Raw genomic sequence first — 17,202 nt, 5'->3', positions numbered from 1 at the left:
CTGGTTGAAAGATTTGACTGCCAGCTAGAGGATAACTGGATTGGAAACGTATCTATTGACTGCCAAACTCTAAAATAAAAAATAGTATTTTTGTTATTATCCTTCCACTTTTTTAGTAGATGCACTAAAAAAATCAAACTACTCAGAACACTCTTGATCACTTCAATTATAGTTTGTTTGAGATCACTCGAAAAGGTAATAAATAAGTTAAATTTAAACCTATTATAACATTCACTACAAGAAAATACAGTTTTGGCGACCACTTTTGCCGACTAAAAATATTTTGGTTGCCAAAAGTTGTGGAATTGGCAACCAAAAATTATGTTAGTCGGTAAAAGTACAATATTTAGCTACTAAATTTTTTTAGTCGCTAAATTTGCCACAATTGGCAACTAAAACAATATTTTAGTCGCTGTATAGATAGTTTTGGCAACTAAAATAATTTAGTCGCTGAAAGAAAAATAAAAATTTACTTTTTATCTTTGGCGACCAAAATTTTGGTCGGCAAAAATGTAATTTCAGCGACTAAAAAATATTTTAGTCGCTGTATAGATAGTTTTGGTAACTAAAATAATTTAGTCGTTGAATGAAAAATAAAAATTTACTTTTTATTTTTGGCGACCAAAATTTTGGTCGGCAAAACTTTAATTTTAGCGACTAAAAAATATTTTAGTCGCTGTATAGATAGTTTTGGCAACTAAAATAATTTAGCCGCTGAATGAAAAATAAAAATTTATTTTTGTATCTTTGGCGACCAAAAGTTTGGTCGTCAAAAATTTAATTTCAGCGGCTAAAAAATATTTTGGTCGCTATATATATAGTTTTGGCAACTAAAATAATTTGCTCGCTGAAAGAAAAATAAAAATTTACTTTTTATCTTTGGTGACCAAAATTTTGGTAGGCAAAAATTTAATTTCAGCGACTAAAAAATATTTTAGTCGCGGTATAGATAGTTTTGGCAACTAAAATAATTTAGTCGCTGAATGAAAAATAAAAATTTATTTTTATCTTTGGCGACCAAAATTTTGGTCGGCAAAAATTTAATTTCAGCAACTAAAAAATATTTTAGTCGCGGTATAGATAGTTTTGGCAACTGAAATAATTTAGTCGCTGAATGAAAAATAAAAATTTATTTTTATCTTTGGCGACCAAAATTTTGGTTGGCAAAAATTTAATTTTAGCGACTAAAAAATATTTTGGTCGCGGTATAGATAGTTTTGGCAACTAAAATAATTTAGTCGCTGAATGAAAAACAAAAATTCACTGTTTATCTTTGGTGACCAAAATTTTGGTCGGCAAAAATTTAATTTCAGCGACTAAAAAATATTTTGGTCGCTGTATATATAGTTTTGGCAACTAAACTAATTTAGTCGCTGAATGAAAAATAAAAATTTACTTTTTATCTTTGGCGACCAAAATTTTGGTCGGCAAAAATTTAATTTCAACGACTAAAAAATATTTTAGTCTCTGTATAGATAGTTTTGGCAACTAAAATAATTTAGTCGCTGAATGAAAAAGAAAATTTTAATTTTTATTTTTGGCGACCAAATTTTTGGTCGGCAAAAATTTAATTTCATCAACTAAAAAATATTTTAGTCGCTGTATAGATAGTTTTGGCAACTAAAATAATTTAGTCGCTGAATGAAAATGAAAATTTTACTTTTTATCTTTGGCGACCAAAATTTTGGTCAGCAAAAATTTAATTTCAGCGACTAAAAAATATTTCAGTCGCTGTATAGATAGTTTTGGCAACTAAAATAATTTAGTCGCTAAATGAGAAAGAAAAATTTATTTTTATCTTTGGCAACCAAAGTTTTAGCCGGCAAAACTTTAATTTTAGCGACTAAAAAATATTTTAGACGCTGTATAGATAGTTTTGGCCACTAAAATAATTTAGTCGCTGAATGAAAAATAAAAATTAACTTTTTATCTTTGCTGACCAAAAGTTTGGTCGCAAAATATTTATTTTTAGCGACTAAAACATAATGTATAAAAATTGAATTTGCTTATCTGAAGGAGCTCTCTCTTCCCCATTTGTGGGTCATCGATCTCAATCCCTCAAGCCGCTCTGTATGTCTTTGCCATCATCGCCGACACCACCGACGGTCTTGGCCTAACAGCTAGGCTAGTAAGAAGAAAAGAGGCATTTATCTATCACTTGAGAATCAATTAAGGCATGAAGATCTTCCTCCACTGATAAAAATCGTATCGATCTTGATTGAGAAATCAACCTCGGAGTTGAAAGGGTTGGTGTGGCCAGAAGTGAGAACTCCTTCAAGCCATTTATCCATCACCCTATGTTGTTGAAGCCATCCTTCTATATCTCCTACAGATGATACCCATTGAAGAAAATAGGGTTACTTACGTGTAGATCCTAATAGGTGGACTTATTGTCTAATAAGTCCTATGGGAAAATTTTGTCATAAAAAAAGTCACTAATTGTAAGTTTTAGCGAAAATTTATAAAAATCATGACCAAAAAAAGTCACTAATTGTCAATTTTTAGCGACATATAATAAAAATTGTCATGAAAAAATTATTTTTAGCGACAATTTTACCAGGACTTATTTTCAATAGGATTTGATGGGAATTAAGTCCAACTATTAGGACCTATTGGTAGTTTACCCAAGAAAATATTCATACCTAGATCTCGATTAGCACATATGACTGTAAGCCTTGTGGTGGTGATACCACAGAGCAACTCATCAATAGCTATATGCTAGGGCTAGGGCTCCACATTGATTGAGTTGTCATGAGTTTGACTAATTTGATGGTGGGTCCACTGTTGTTCTATGAAAACAAGCCGATCACGCTTGATCTTATTCTTAGGCTGGGGATTAGAGCTGGTGGAGCCTGCACTGCTTGCTTTTCCGCTTTGTTTACTTCCATTGGCGATGGGCTTCATGTTGCGGTGGCCAGTGGCAGAGCTAGAAAATTAAGTTAGAAGGGGCAGTTATTAATTATAATTTGTTATTTTTAAAAAAATCATGATCAATATTAAGATAAGAATAATTTATGAGCTAAATTTAAGCATAACAAATTAAAAATCATTATTAATAGGAACAAATCAAAATTCTATAATAGTGTGTAATACATCGGTGCGGGATGGTAATATAAGTTTGGTTTTTTGGCACAAAAATTTACCAGGTTTCGAAATTGCTAATTTTAGAAAATAAAAACACATCATTTATAGCACAAAATATTATAAAATCTATTTAATTTTTATTTGACAAGAATTATTAAACAAATCTTATTGGTTATAAATGATGTGTTTTGAACGTAAATTATTACATAGTCTTCGAGTACCATATGGTGTTGCCTATGCAATGCTCAAAATATGAGAAATCACAAATTACACTAAATAGTTTGTCAACAACTTCAAAATAATAACTTAATTATATTCAATCCATAAGATTTCATACTACACTATTGGTTTAAACTATTACATAAATACATTTTGTGTATGCCAACACAACAAAAATAAAAAAAAATCAAAATTGGAAACATCTGAAAAAAAAAATGAGTTGATAATATTGAAAACATCTGTAAAATTTTTAGCGACCAAAATTTGCTCGCAGATCTTAAAACGACCCCGTTTGAATGTTATTTAAGTAAATGTTGATTCAATACCTGACCAAACAGTTTTGTAGGGAAAAAATTGCCCTATCAGCCGAGTGAATTTTTCGAACTCTTTATACTGTCACTCCTGCGCACCACTCCCGCGCACCACTCCTCATACGCACCTCATCGTCGATTCTCCTGCTCGATTGTGTTCAACAAAGTCGCTCCTCCTCCGTCATCGCAGTCGCCTGTGTCGATTTTTCGACCAAGCATCAGCAGCGCTTCGAGAAGTACTTGGGCCTCCATTGTTAGGTATGCATTTTTATCTCTCCCTCTCTCTCTCTCTCTCTCTCTCTCTCTCTCTCTCAATGTTTGTAGTTGTGTTCCATTACTCCTCTTACTCACATGGTTGCTCTCTCTTTTCGCACCTAACAGCACCACCATCACCATTTTTCTGCTAGAACTAGTTCGCCTATCTTCAAACAACCCCGACATCAGGTATGGGTCCTCTCTCTCTCTGTCGCTCAATTTCTCTATTTTCCTTTGTTTTCCTTAATTGTCAAAACCAATTTTTTTGAAAATCCCTAATTTTAAAACCCTATTGAGTGAATGTTTGAAGGGATGGACTAAAATCATACTCTCCAGATAATGCAAAAAATGAAAACTGATATATATATATATATATATGAAATTGAAGCTAAGGTCAACCTTAAATATTACCTCTCTTACTGAACAGAAATACTCAAATAAGAATGAAGTGGATAAGAATTAAGAAAAGAAGAATAGAAAACACTTTTTTTGAGCTTTAAGTCTTTTCCTTTTTTATTTGTTATGTTTCTTTCTCTTAATAATATCAACGATCTTCTTGTTTATTTATTTTATATCTACAATTGTGGTTGTCCGTTAAGGCAACTTCATGCTTTGGCAGAGGCTGAATCCAAACTTTCTATTCATCATAAGAGATTATCTGAAATTGAAGCTAAGGTCAACCTTAAATATTACCTCTCTTACTGAACAGAAATACTCGAATAAGAATGAAGTGGATAAGAATTAAGAAAGGAAGAATAGAAAACACTTTTTTTGAGCTTTAAGTCTTTTCCTTTTTTATTTGTTATGTTTCTTTCTCTTAATAATATCAACGATCTTCTTGTTTATTTATTTTATATCTACAATTGTGGTTGTTCTTTAATTTTGCTCCTAAGAGGTTATGGTTATTCCAAAAGCCATATAGAGTATAATTGTTTCATCATAAATTTTAATCAGTGGATAGTGCTGGTGGCATTTTGTATCTTAACACTAAGCAGCCAGTCACAATGCTTAAATGCTGATTTTCCTTTATTGTTTTCTTCTTGCCTTGACATTCAGATCTCGGAGCTCCTTCCTCTACAGAAAAATTTTAAGGACCTTAAGGCACAGATGGAGCTCAAGTCATATGATCTCTCACTATTCCAGAGTAGGGCTGAACAAAATGAACATCATAAGGTTGTGGTTTTAGCCCCCAATATAACATCTTGAAGTGGGAATTTAAGTGCTGTTTAGCTTAGTCCATTTGTCAGTATGATACCTCATTCTCTGTTTCCTGTACCATTTTATTTATTTACTTATTGGGTGTATTGTAGCTTTGTGAGCTTGTAAAGAGGATCGAGCAGGAACTTTTAGAAGCAAAATCTGCTGCCAGTGAAAAATAACTTTTGTACAACGAATGTATAACTACAGTGTCATTGCTTAAAAAATCAATCTGTGAGAATACTAATAATCGAGATGTCAGGCTCAAAGATTTAGAGAAAAAGATTAAGGCAATAAAAGCTCAGGTGCAGCCAGCTTCTAAGGACCTCAAGGTAGGTGTTGAAATTGCCGACATTTATCATAAAATTCCCAGTAAACCTTGTGCAAACAACTTAACTTACTCATTTTTACAATGGATTTCCTGCCTTTTCATTTATATGCAGATAACAATAGTGATTTTTTTCCCAGCATACTTTAATGCAAGTTACACTTGATTTCATTCCACAGAGGAAGATGGTCCTTTGTTGGCCTTTATAATAACCCTGACAATGCTAGAGTATCAATGTTTGCCCCCTTAAACTTGATGCGACATTGCATGTAATGACTAATAGCAAAATAGTTACCAAATTGTTTCTATCAGATGAGAAGTCAAGAGTTCTGAGTGTATGCCAGCATAATGCCTGAAAAGGCCAGTGACATCAACTATGTTTATCTTTAGATTTCTCATATTGTCCTTATTCTGTTTAAACATTTTTTTTTTTTTTTTAGAATGTCCATAGTGTTGGAGATGAGATTATATTGCAAAGATATCAAAAAATATGAAGATCCCATTGATTTGTGCTTATTATAACTTTTTGTATCTTTGATTTATTTTAATTCCTTAACTGAAGGGATTTGATTGTATCTCACTCTCTCTATATATGGTGTATCATGTAAACAAAAGTGTGAGTTGAGTGAATGAAAGATATAGTCCCTTAGGGCTGTGTGTGTGGATGTAGGCCAATATTGGCCAAACTACGTTAAACCTTTGTATTCCTTCTTTTCTCTCTCCATATTCAGCCTTATTGCCTTGTTACAAAATTCAACTAATATATTCTGATATCTTTGACATTATAATCTTATCTTGGACAATATATATATATATATATATTTTTGGATAAGGTGAACTTCAAAAAGTAAGTTTTCCACCTGTATGACTTAATTAAATGTGGAAGTTTGTTAAATATGGATAGAACAAATACGAGTCAATTGCTTGTCTTTTTATGATTTGTTGTCTATGGTTAGTAAGTCACATGCATACATATAAAGAAATTATTTTCTTGGCACTTATTTGTCCTCATTATCTTGTTTTCTTGGCAAATAGAACTTTTTCGCGACTAAAGTGTTTTAACTACTAAATGGATTAGTCGCAGGAATTATATATTTAGCGACAAAAAATTTAGTCGGCAAATTAACTTTTTTGCGACTAAAAATTTTTTTAGTTGCTAATTACTTTCTGCGACCCTCAATTGGCGACCAAGGTGGCGACCAAAAAAATTAGTCGCGGATAACTTTTGCCGACTAAAAATGAACTTTTGCCGACCAAAATTTTAGTCGGCAAAAGTGCGAATTCTTGTAGTGATTGAGTAAATTGCTAGGGGTGAGCATGATCCGGATTGGACAGGATTGGGGGTAAAATTAGGACCAATTCGTTATTTACGGTTCTTGAAAAATTGGAACCAATCCAATCCGTTTAAATCATGGAACCAATCCGAACCAATCTATTTAAACACGGGTTGGATCGGTTTAGGACCACAGATTCACATAATTAAATAACAAAAAAATATATATATAACATTTTAATTTCATAAAAATATAAACATAACGCTATATTAGTTCCACAATAGCAACATGTCTTTCTATAATAGCGACATACTGTTCTAGAATTTAAACAACCATAAAAAAATTAGTTTCACCATAAGTATTTAAACCATTGCAAATTAAAACTAAAAACTAACAAACAAAAGTTATAAAAGAAGATATTACGCGGGTTTAGGTTTGAGTTTAGGTTTTATATGGAATAAGAGAAGATACTACGGGGAGGATGTATAATAAAAATATAGACTATTTGTATACGGTTCGAATCGGTTCCAATCCGGAACCGTGGGGTTCAATCCGGAACCAATCCGTGGACTACGGATTTTTAATTGTTCAATCCGGAACCGAACCACGGATTCAAAAAACCAATCCAAACCTATCGGATTGGACTGGATTGGATCGGATTACGGATTTCACGGATTCCTTGCTCAGTCCTATAAATTGCATTAGTGATTTCTACATTTTATTTCTTATATCATTTTGATCCTTATATTTTTAATTGGTTTAATTTTGACCTTTAATTTTAAATTTTTTAATCTATTCGGTCCAATTAATAATATTATAAGTTTTTTTTTATATAAAAAAATTATCACTAAATTGGTTGAGTGGTTAACTCACTTAGTAAGTTTATAATTTTTTTCTTAAAAATAATATTTTAGCCATTAAACTTTAATGTAGGTATATATAAAATGTCTAAAATACTCTCCTTTTTTTTAGTTTAATGTCTAAGCACCTTCTTTTTTTCTTTTTTGTCGATTTTACTTAAGAAAAATAGATAAATAGTTTAAATTGAAAATAAATAAAAAAAATTAGGATTTAAATTAATAAAATTAAAATTAAAAATTTATTTTTTTATTAGAATTAAAGCTTTAATTTTTTTTATATAATTTTTCAATAATAAATATTGCACATATCATTCTGATGAAGAATATAAAATATCAGTGTGTTTGGTTTAAGTTTTCTGCATTAAGTTTTTTGAAAACTGAGTTTTTTTGTTTTCGTATTCTTTTGTTTTTAGTGAATATTTTTTAAATTTTAAACATTTTTTAGATGCACCTTAGTTAGATGTATCTAAAAAGTAAAAATTTTGTGAAAAAATATTTTAAAATATTAATAAATACATAAAAATATAAAAAAATATACTGAATTCTTGTATTTTTTTTTTTTGTATTTTTGGTATTTAATGAATTTTTAAAAGATTTTTTTTAAAATTTTTTTACTTTTTAGATGTATTTATGTTAGATGTGTCTAAAAAGTAAAAAAATTACTTAAAATATTAAAAAATTCAATAAAAATAAAAAAAATGCAAAAAATAAACAAATAGAATTTTTTGAAAAGTATTTTTTGAAAAATGCAAACAAACAAGTGTTTTTCATTATGTGTTTTGTTTCATCAATAACTCTTTGTTTTGTCTTATCAGTCTTTAGTAACCACATATTTTTTTTTTTTTGGTGGACTTTTCACGTAAACATTGTTTTGTCACGAGTACATTCGAATACTTAAATATTTGTTGTCAACAATAAAAAAATCTTAGAGGTAATTTTAAAATTAGAAGTGGTAAATGAGATGATTAGACATGGTCAATTGCATATAATTAAGTGTGCAGCATTGGATTTATGTTTTCGTCAACATCATAGTTTAATTGAAAAATTGACAGCCCTAACCGCCAAAAAAATCATTTAAATCATGGTTTTAAAAACCGGACCGGACCGGCCGGTTCAACCGGTGACCGGATGGGGTTCCGGTCCGGTCAGCCCCCTGAAACCGGCCGAAGGTAAAAACCGGCCTCTTTAGTGAAAACCGGTGAACCCACCGGTTAAACCGGTCGACCCGGTGACCGAACCGGACCGGTTTGAATTCTTTTTTTTTTATTTTTTCTGTGTTTTTTTTTATCTTCTTTCTTTCTTTTCTCTTTCTTTCTTATTTTATATATATATATATATATATATATAAAATATAAGAATATAAGAAAATTTTAATTTCAAACTCTTTTTCAAGGGTCTCCTCTTGTGAGGAATCCCATTAAGAGTTTGATGAAATTATTGTGAAAGTCTTCACCTATTTATAAGAAAAAAACTCTTTCAAAAAAACTCAAGAAATCTATGTGGGATTCAATCAAATGTATTAGAGGGAATATTGAAATTTTGATATCCCTCCAAAATTTTTGCTTTCCTTTTAATCAAATTATTTGAATTAAAATCATATGGAGGGAATATTAAATATTTGATTTCATCTTCCAAAATTGAAATTAATAATATTTTAAAATATATTATTATATTTTTTAGTAAAAAAAATATTAGGAAAAATATTTAAGATAATTTAATATTTTTAATATTTTTAATTTATAATTTTATTACTTATATTTTTATTTAAATATAATTTTAATATATTTATTACGTCACGGTTCGATTCCGGTTCAACCCGACGGTTGAACCGGTGACCCGTCCACCCGATGCCTTTTCCGGTTCGTTCACCGGTCCGGTTTTTAAAACATTGATTTAAATATTTTCCTAATTAATAAATACAATAAATTATTCATAGAGAATAATATACCATATCAATTGTCCAACTATTAAGTGCAAAATTATGCTAGTATTTGATAAAGCTGAAAGGTAAAAACTGAATACTAAAAATTAAGTATTAAAATAAAATGTTTACTTTTTTATGCTGAAAAACTATTTAATAAAAAATTAAGTGTTGAACTAATAAAATAAATTATTTGATATGAATAAGATCAAATTTAAAATTTGTTATTTTGAAATTATATATTTCAATTTTTATATTGTAATGGTGGTGGTGGTGGTAGTGGTGATGGTATGATGGTGATGGTGATGGTGGTCATGGTGATAGTGGTAGTGTAGTGGTGGCAGGGGCATGATGGTAGTGGTGGTAGCAGTAGCATTGATGGCAGTCGTGGTAACGGTAGCGATGGTAGTAGTAGTAAAATGATAGTGGTGCTTATGACAATAATAACAATGGTGATGAAGGTTGTGGTAGTAGTGGTGGTAGTGGTAACGACATTAGTGATAGTGATAGTGATAGCGATAGCGATAGCGGTAGCGGTAGCAATGGTGGTGATGGTGGTGGTGGTGGTGGTGGTAGTAGTGGTGGCAGTGACATGATGGTGATAGTGGTGGTAGTAGTGGTAGCTGTGGTGATGGTGGTGGTGGTAATGAATTTATAATAGTATATATTGATAATTATGTTTAGTATTTATAAATTCAATTAGAATTAAATAAGTTTCATATGACTTAATTTTTTTTTAAAAGTTTTAGCTTACATGTTAAGAAATACATATCAATTGTGGTTATCAAACGTGTTTAATTGATTATCACATAATATATTCAATTTTAAGTGTTGAATCAAGTTATTAAATGTTAGTTGTTGTTTACCTAAAAATGCTTCGATGCATTAATATGTACCCTATCATAATATAATTTTCAAACATAACATGTTATTAATTGCATGTGATGTGGAAAAAAAAATGTTTCCTAAGCATTCAGTTGAGATGGAGAGTGGAGGTTGGAACCTAGTGATCAGAAAGAGGAAATCAGTTTGGATGCCGCATGGTGGCAGTGGTAGTCACTATATTTGTGTATAACATCCCAAAGTCCATGGATTCCAAGGGATTATTCAATCTTTTTAGAAAGTTTGGCATTGTCAAGGATGCGTTCATACTAGGGAAGAGGAGAAGAGTATCAAGTTCTAGATTTGGATTTGTCAGATATGATTACGAGATGGCTGTAGAGATAGCGATTCAGAAGGCTGATGGTTTGTGGTGCGATAACAAGGCGCTAAAGGTTAAAAGAGCAAAGTTTCAAAAATCTCATGTACTGGGTCAATAAGAGAAGAGGGTGCTAAACAGAGAGGAAGATGGTAGGATGATGCACAAGTGGCCTCAAAGGCAGCAGTGGTAGGGTACTGAAGCAAAGAAATCATATACAAAAGCATTAGTAAGAGGAAAGCAAGTGAGAGTGAGAAGATGGTGATAAGAGCTCATGAGGAAGGAAATGGATGGCTTTATGAAAGCTTAGTAGTGAAGTTGAGCAATTTTTTAGCTCTTAAAGACTTCAAAGCAGAACTATGTAACAGAGGAATGAGGGATGTGATTGCCAGGGATAGTGGAGGAAGAATAGTACTACTAATCTTTAATTCAGTCCAACACATGCAGGAAGGGAAGGAACAACTAGGTAGGTGGGGTAAGAAATGGTGTGATTCAGTTGAAGAATGGGGGAAGAGTCAATATGTAGAGCAAGAGAAATGTGTCTAGTTATACTGTTTTGGCATCCCAATCAATCTTTGGAGTGTTACGACTTTTAAAAGCATTGGTAGTCACTGGGGGTCGGTAGTTCAATTCAAAAAGGACATTAACAACCCACAAACTTTTCAGCAGGGAAAAGTTCTAGTAATTACAAGGTGCATGAAGTTGATTAATTCAATAATTTTTCTAGAATTCAAAGGTAAACATATACCAGTAAGGGTCTGTGAAGAATTCCCAATTTGTTTATTCCCTAGCTTCAGTGAAAGCCAAGGTAAGGAGATACAACTTTTGATCTCCAATGAAAATGAAAATGTAGAGGTGGATCATATGTCCAGCAATGGCGGCAATACAAAGTGTGATCACAGAGTTACTAGAGCAAGGGAGGAAGAGGTGGTAGATGGATTTGATGGGGTTAGTAGGGTATTGAAAACAGTGGCAGATGGAGCAGATGAGATGGGTAGGGGACATGATGGCAAGCAGGCACTAGCCGAAGTTGTCATAGAGGGTAGCATAGGAAATGGTAATGCAGGTGCAGGGTCCAAGGAGGAGGATATGTATCAGGAAGTTAACTCACAAAAGGTAATGATGAGTAAAATTCAAAAATTAGACGGGGCTTTTGGCACTACAAGACTATTAGGAGCTGTGAGTGGGCCTGAGGGTGCAACACCCAATATAAATTTGGAAGTATTACTTGAAGGCCTGTAAGTTGGGCCTGAGCCCAGCAGATTAAAAATGGGGGTTGGATCGAATTTGAGTGATTGTGTGGCCCAAACCCATCTCAGGCCATTTTTGGCCTATCTATCCCACATATCCCAAACGAGTGTGGTCTAGAGGGCTGGGAAAGCCATAAAGGGTAAGGAAGTAGTTGGTAAAAAGTTTGCAATTCATGGCAAAAGAGCAATGGGATAAGGAGAGGCATCAATTTAGTCAGAGGTCCTAGCAAACAAAAAGGCATGGTTGGAAGACTTGGTTTTCAAAGAGGAGCCCTATTCAGAGCATCTGCAATAGCAGCAGCAGCAGCAGCAGCAACAGTAGCAATAGCAGCAATAGCAGCTACCTCTTTGTCAATATCCCAAAGTCATGCTATACATAGGAGGAGAAATATACTTAAGGAAGCAGAAGCAACAGTGAAGATTGGAAAACTGTTGGGAATGCAATGCCAAGGTCAAGAAGATGTGATAGCCAGCAAGATAGTGGAACTAGAAAAAAATGATTTACAAAGAATTGCAGGTGAGGAAGGGGCAGTCAGAACTTAACCGATTGCCATTAGGGGATTAAGGAGAAAACTGTGAGTTTGTTATGCAGATTTTATCATGGAATGTCAGAGGGCTGAGAAGGCCACAAAAGAGGGGCAAAATAAAGAGCTTGGTGAAGGTCAGAAATGTTGATGTTTTATTGTTTCAAGAAACAAAAAGAAGTTCAATGGAAAAGCACTTTGTGAGAACTATGTGGCCTTATGAAGAGATGGGATATATGACGGTGGACTCAAAAGGAAGTGCAGGTGGGCTATTGTGTATTTGGAGGCCATAAGTCTTTGAACTAAAAGGCTGCTGCAGCAACAAACAGTTTATTATACTTTCAGGTACCTCATCTCAATCTTTTGACGGTGTGCTTGTTAATATATATGCTCCAAATGAGGTGTTGAAAAGGAAAAAATTATGAAATTCTCTAGTGAGCTTATACCCCCATTATCCAAACCCTTGGTGTGTAGGTGGGGATTTTAATGAGATCAAATTATTGTGTGAGAGGAAATGGTGTTCAAGGAGAGAGAAAGGGATGAAGGACTTCAATGAGCTTGTAGATCAGTTGGAGTTGACTGATCTGCCTATGTTGGGTAGACAATTCACTTGGTGTAATGCATTGGAAAGGGATAGGTGGAGTAGGATAGATCGATTTTTGTTAGACTCTCTTTGGTTGGAAAAGTTTTCATTTAAACAATGGGGCTTACCTAGAACAATTTCTGATCATTGTCCAATTTTGTTAAAGGAAGATGATAGGGATTGGGGACCTAAACCATTTAACTTCATTAATGCCTGGACAACACATCCTACCTTCTTGGCTGAAATTAAACAGATTTGGGAGGTCACACAGGTGAGAGGGTGGGCATGGTATAGACTTATGAGGAAGTTATATTTTTTAAGGAATCATTTAAGGGTGTGGAATAGGGAGGTGTTTGGCAATATAGATACTAATTTGAAGTCAGCAAAACAAGAGTTACATGACTGGGATTTAAAGGTAGAGTCTAGGGTCCTGGATGAGCTAGAAATAACAAGAAGAAGAGAGGTTAGATGCCAGGTATGGAAGCTTAGCAGAAACAATGAGAGGTTATGGCACCGAAAATCCAGAATGCTGTGGGCTCGAAATGGTGACAAAAATACTAGATTCTTTCATATTATGGCAAGTAATAGGCAATGAAAGAATTTGATAGATACTGTTCTAGTGGAGGGAGTGAGCTATATGGAACCAATTCAAGTGAAACAAGCAGTGGTTAGCCACTTCAGAAAGCATTTCTCAGAAAATTGGATCTCTAGGCCAAAGATTTCAGGTCTTTTTGCTTCAATTAGTTCTGAGGCAGTAGTGAATTTAGAAGCTTTGTTCTCAGAAGAAGAGATTTGGGCAGCTATTCCAGACTGTGATAGAAACAAGGCCCCTGGACCAGATGGTTTTAACTTAGCTTGCATTCAAAAATGTTGGAAAATAATGAAAGGAGATATAATTCAAATGTTGCATGAATTTCACACAAATGGTAAGTTGTCAAGGGGTGTCAACAACTCTTTCATTGTACTTATTCCTAAGAAGGACAATGCTATAGGCTTGGGGGACTATAGACTCATTAGCTTGGTTACCTCAGTCTACAAGATTCTGGCCAAGGTGTTATCCAGAAGACTTAAGAAGGTTCTTCCCTCTGTGATAAGTGAAGTGCAGTCAGCTTTTGTGATTGGCAGGTATATCTTAGATGGGGTGCTAAAAGAAAATGAAGTCGTAGATGGTTGGAAAAAATCTAAGAAACAAGGCATTATCCGAAAATTGGACTTTGAGAAAGCCTACGATTCAATAAATTAGGAATTCTTGTTGGCAATGATGAGAAATTTTGGATTTGGTGACAACTGGATTAGGTGGATGAAGGTTTGCATCTCTACAACCATGGTGTCAATTTTGGTTAATGGTGCACCCACAGAGGAGTTCCAGCCACAGAAGGGGTTAAGGCAAGGTGATCATCTCTCTCATTTTTTGTTCATTATTGCAGCTGAAGATCTCAACTTGTTACTGGCTAGAGCTAAAGTGCAGAGTTTATTTACGATTGCTACAGTTGGTTCTAATGATGTGAGTGTTTCACATCTCCAATTTATAGATGACATTATCATATTCTGTGAAGGTAATTATGAGGATATTCTGAGCATCAAAAGGGTGTTGAGGTGTTTCAAGGTGATGTCTGGGTTAAAAATCAATTATCATAAAAGTATAGTTTGTGGAGTGGGCTTTCAAGATGATCAATCTAAGGATTTTGCTAAGATTTTGAACTGCTTGACTAAGAAATTGCCATTTTCTTTATTAGGTCTACCTTTAGGGGCCAATCCTAGGAGGTAGAGCACATGGAACCCAGTAGTGAAGAAGGTGAAAAAAAAAATGCTGTCTTCTTGGAAGAGGAAATTATTATCTTATGCTGGAAGGTTAACTTTGATCAAATCAGTCCTTGCGAACTTGCCAACATATTTCCTTTCTCTTTTTAGAATGCCTAAGGGTGTTGTTAAGTCTTTAGTCAAGTTGCAGTCATCTTTTTTGTGGGGAGGGAATGATAGTAAAAGGAAAGTGCACTTCGTAAAATGGAAGGAGGTCACCAAAAGCAAAAGTCAAGGAGGTTTGGGTGTGAAAGACTTAGGTGAGGTGAATGAATGCTTGTTATTAAAGTGGTGATGGATGTATGGTAATGAAGATACAGCTCTGCGGAACACTGTGGTTTGCTCAAGGTATGGCAGGGCTGGTGGAGGTTGGGCTCTAGATGTCTTTTAGGTGGGGTATCCATAGTTTAGCTGGATATTATAAAGCTTCTTTCAGTAAACCAACACTTGGGTGAGTTCTATGGTGACCATTTTAGAATTGAGGTTGGAAATGAGAGGAGAATCCTGTTTTGGTATGATGCCTGGCTCAACAATAGAGGTTTGCAGGTTCAATTCCCCAGATTATACAGTTTATCCATTGAGAAAGAAGTGACTCTACAGCAAATCAGTGCCAAGAAAAGTAACTTAAGGGTGTGGCAGCTTAGCTTTAGAAGACAATTATTAGCTTGGGAATCAGAAGAGCTGCATAGATTGCTGGGTTTGCTGGTAACATCTCCTTTTGCCCTTGTTGATTCTTGTTCTTGGCTAGCTAATAGTTCTGGGCAGTTTTCAGTCCTTTCTGTGGGGGAGATGGTGGGATGCAGCAAAAGGGTCTCGCCTGGTTGTACTTAAAGAGGTGTGGGTTTGTTTAGCTCCACCAAAAGTGCAGTTCTTTTGCTGGTTGGCTTGGAGAGGCAAAGTTAAGACTTCAACCTTCCTGCAGAGGATTGGGGTGTTAGATGCATCATCAAATATTTTGTGTTTTTTTTGCCAATCTGAGGTGGAATCTTTGGATCATGTACTGTTGTTTTGTCCACCGGTCTGGAAGTGCTGCTCTCAAATGGTAAAGTAAAGGGATCAGGTTTGGCCAATCCTTGGATCAGTTGAGGGCCTACTACACTGGTGGTCTGCTGGCAAGCGAAAGCATTGGGTTTCCAGAATATGGGAGTTAGTTTCCTCAGTTGTGTTATGATCTGTTTGGAGATTGTGAAATGGATGTCTTTTCAAAGGGGCACAGCCTATTTTTGTTGACTTTTGTGAAAAAATGAAGGTGCAGATTGCTTTGTGGGTAAAATGGAGGTTGGAAGTTGATTATACAGTTCATGATATTGTCTCTAACCTCAAGCAGATGAGGATGCCTGCTCCCCTGTGATTCTGGTTTCAGCAGTGGTCTTCTGGTCTTGGCAGCTGGGTGCTTTGGTGTTTTTCAATCTTTGTGTTTTTTTCTTTGTTTTATTTTGTTGGTTCCTCACCAACGCTCAAGGTGTGTGCTACCAATGATAGGGTAACCTTCTCGGTGCCAACCTAGTTGGGATTAAGTTGGTGTTTCATGATGCTCTTTGTACTTCCTCTTCATTTATTGATGTTTATCCATACTTTGTATGCTCTTTTTCATCAATAAAGTTCCTTTTGCTAATCCAAAAAAAAAACAAAAAAAATTAAATTCAAACATAACTTCAAAAATAAGAAACATCTTTCTTTCTTCTTCTTTTTTTATTTTTTTTTTCTATTTACAAAACATACTAAACATGCTTATATCTATTTTTGGTAAAAAATAAATGCATTATATATTTAGTAAACACACGTTTTCATAAATTTGTTTTGAAAGTAAGTGAGGGAGTAGCCAGAGAGGATCAAGACAAATGGTGACTCGCCTTGTGTTGGTAGATTGAGGTGGTCGACAGAAGTGAAGAGGGTCTTGTTGATGGTTGTGGTTGAAGGGGTCACTTGCAATTGTGGACAAAGTTGGGGTAACCAACCATGAATGATAGACGAAGGTGATGGAGAAGGGAGGAATGAATGAAACCTTACTTAAAAACAAATGAAAACAATTTTTTATGTTTGTAGAATTTAGTAAATTTTCGTAAATTGTTTATTTATTTGAAATTAAAAAAAATAGATACAAACAAGTTTTAATTCTTTTTTTGTTTTCAAAATTTTTGTAAATATTAATAAAATAATGTAAATATAAATATTATGAATAAGTGCCATTTTTTTCGTTCCATGAATTTCTCTCTCTCTAAAAGCCTCCACCTCGAGCCTCACTTTTGGCCGGCCGATCGCCACCTTTGGCTATGGTGGTCGGCTGGCCCAGTTCTCTTGTGTGTTTGTGTGTTGGTTTTTGTTTCTAATAAACTTGATTCCCACAATTTCTTTCCACTTTGGTGTCCTTTCTTTTGTTTCATTAGGGGGTGCCTCA

General features: G+C 34.0%; 1 protein-coding gene across 1 annotated transcript; it reads left to right on the top strand.

The window, feature by feature from the left end:
- Window positions 1-14,328: 14,328 nt before the first annotated feature.
- LOC145819365 (uncharacterized) lies at window positions 14,329-15,635 on the top strand. The gene is made up of 2 exons (XM_082913348.1): window positions 14,329-14,560; window positions 15,241-15,635. The coding sequence occupies exons 1-2, from the start codon at window positions 14,329-14,331 to the stop codon at window positions 15,633-15,635; spliced, it is 627 nt and encodes a 208-aa protein (XP_082769474.1).
- The last annotated feature ends 1,567 nt before the right edge of the window (window positions 15,636-17,202 follow it).

The sequence above is a fragment of the Camellia sinensis genome, chromosome 2 (assembly GCF_055761805.1).
Source record: "Camellia sinensis isolate YWXY chromosome 2, ASM5576180v1, whole genome shotgun sequence".
NCBI classification, from domain to species: Eukaryota; Viridiplantae; Streptophyta; class Magnoliopsida; order Ericales; family Theaceae; genus Camellia; species Camellia sinensis.
This window is presented reverse-complemented; position numbering and strand designations above follow the sequence as displayed.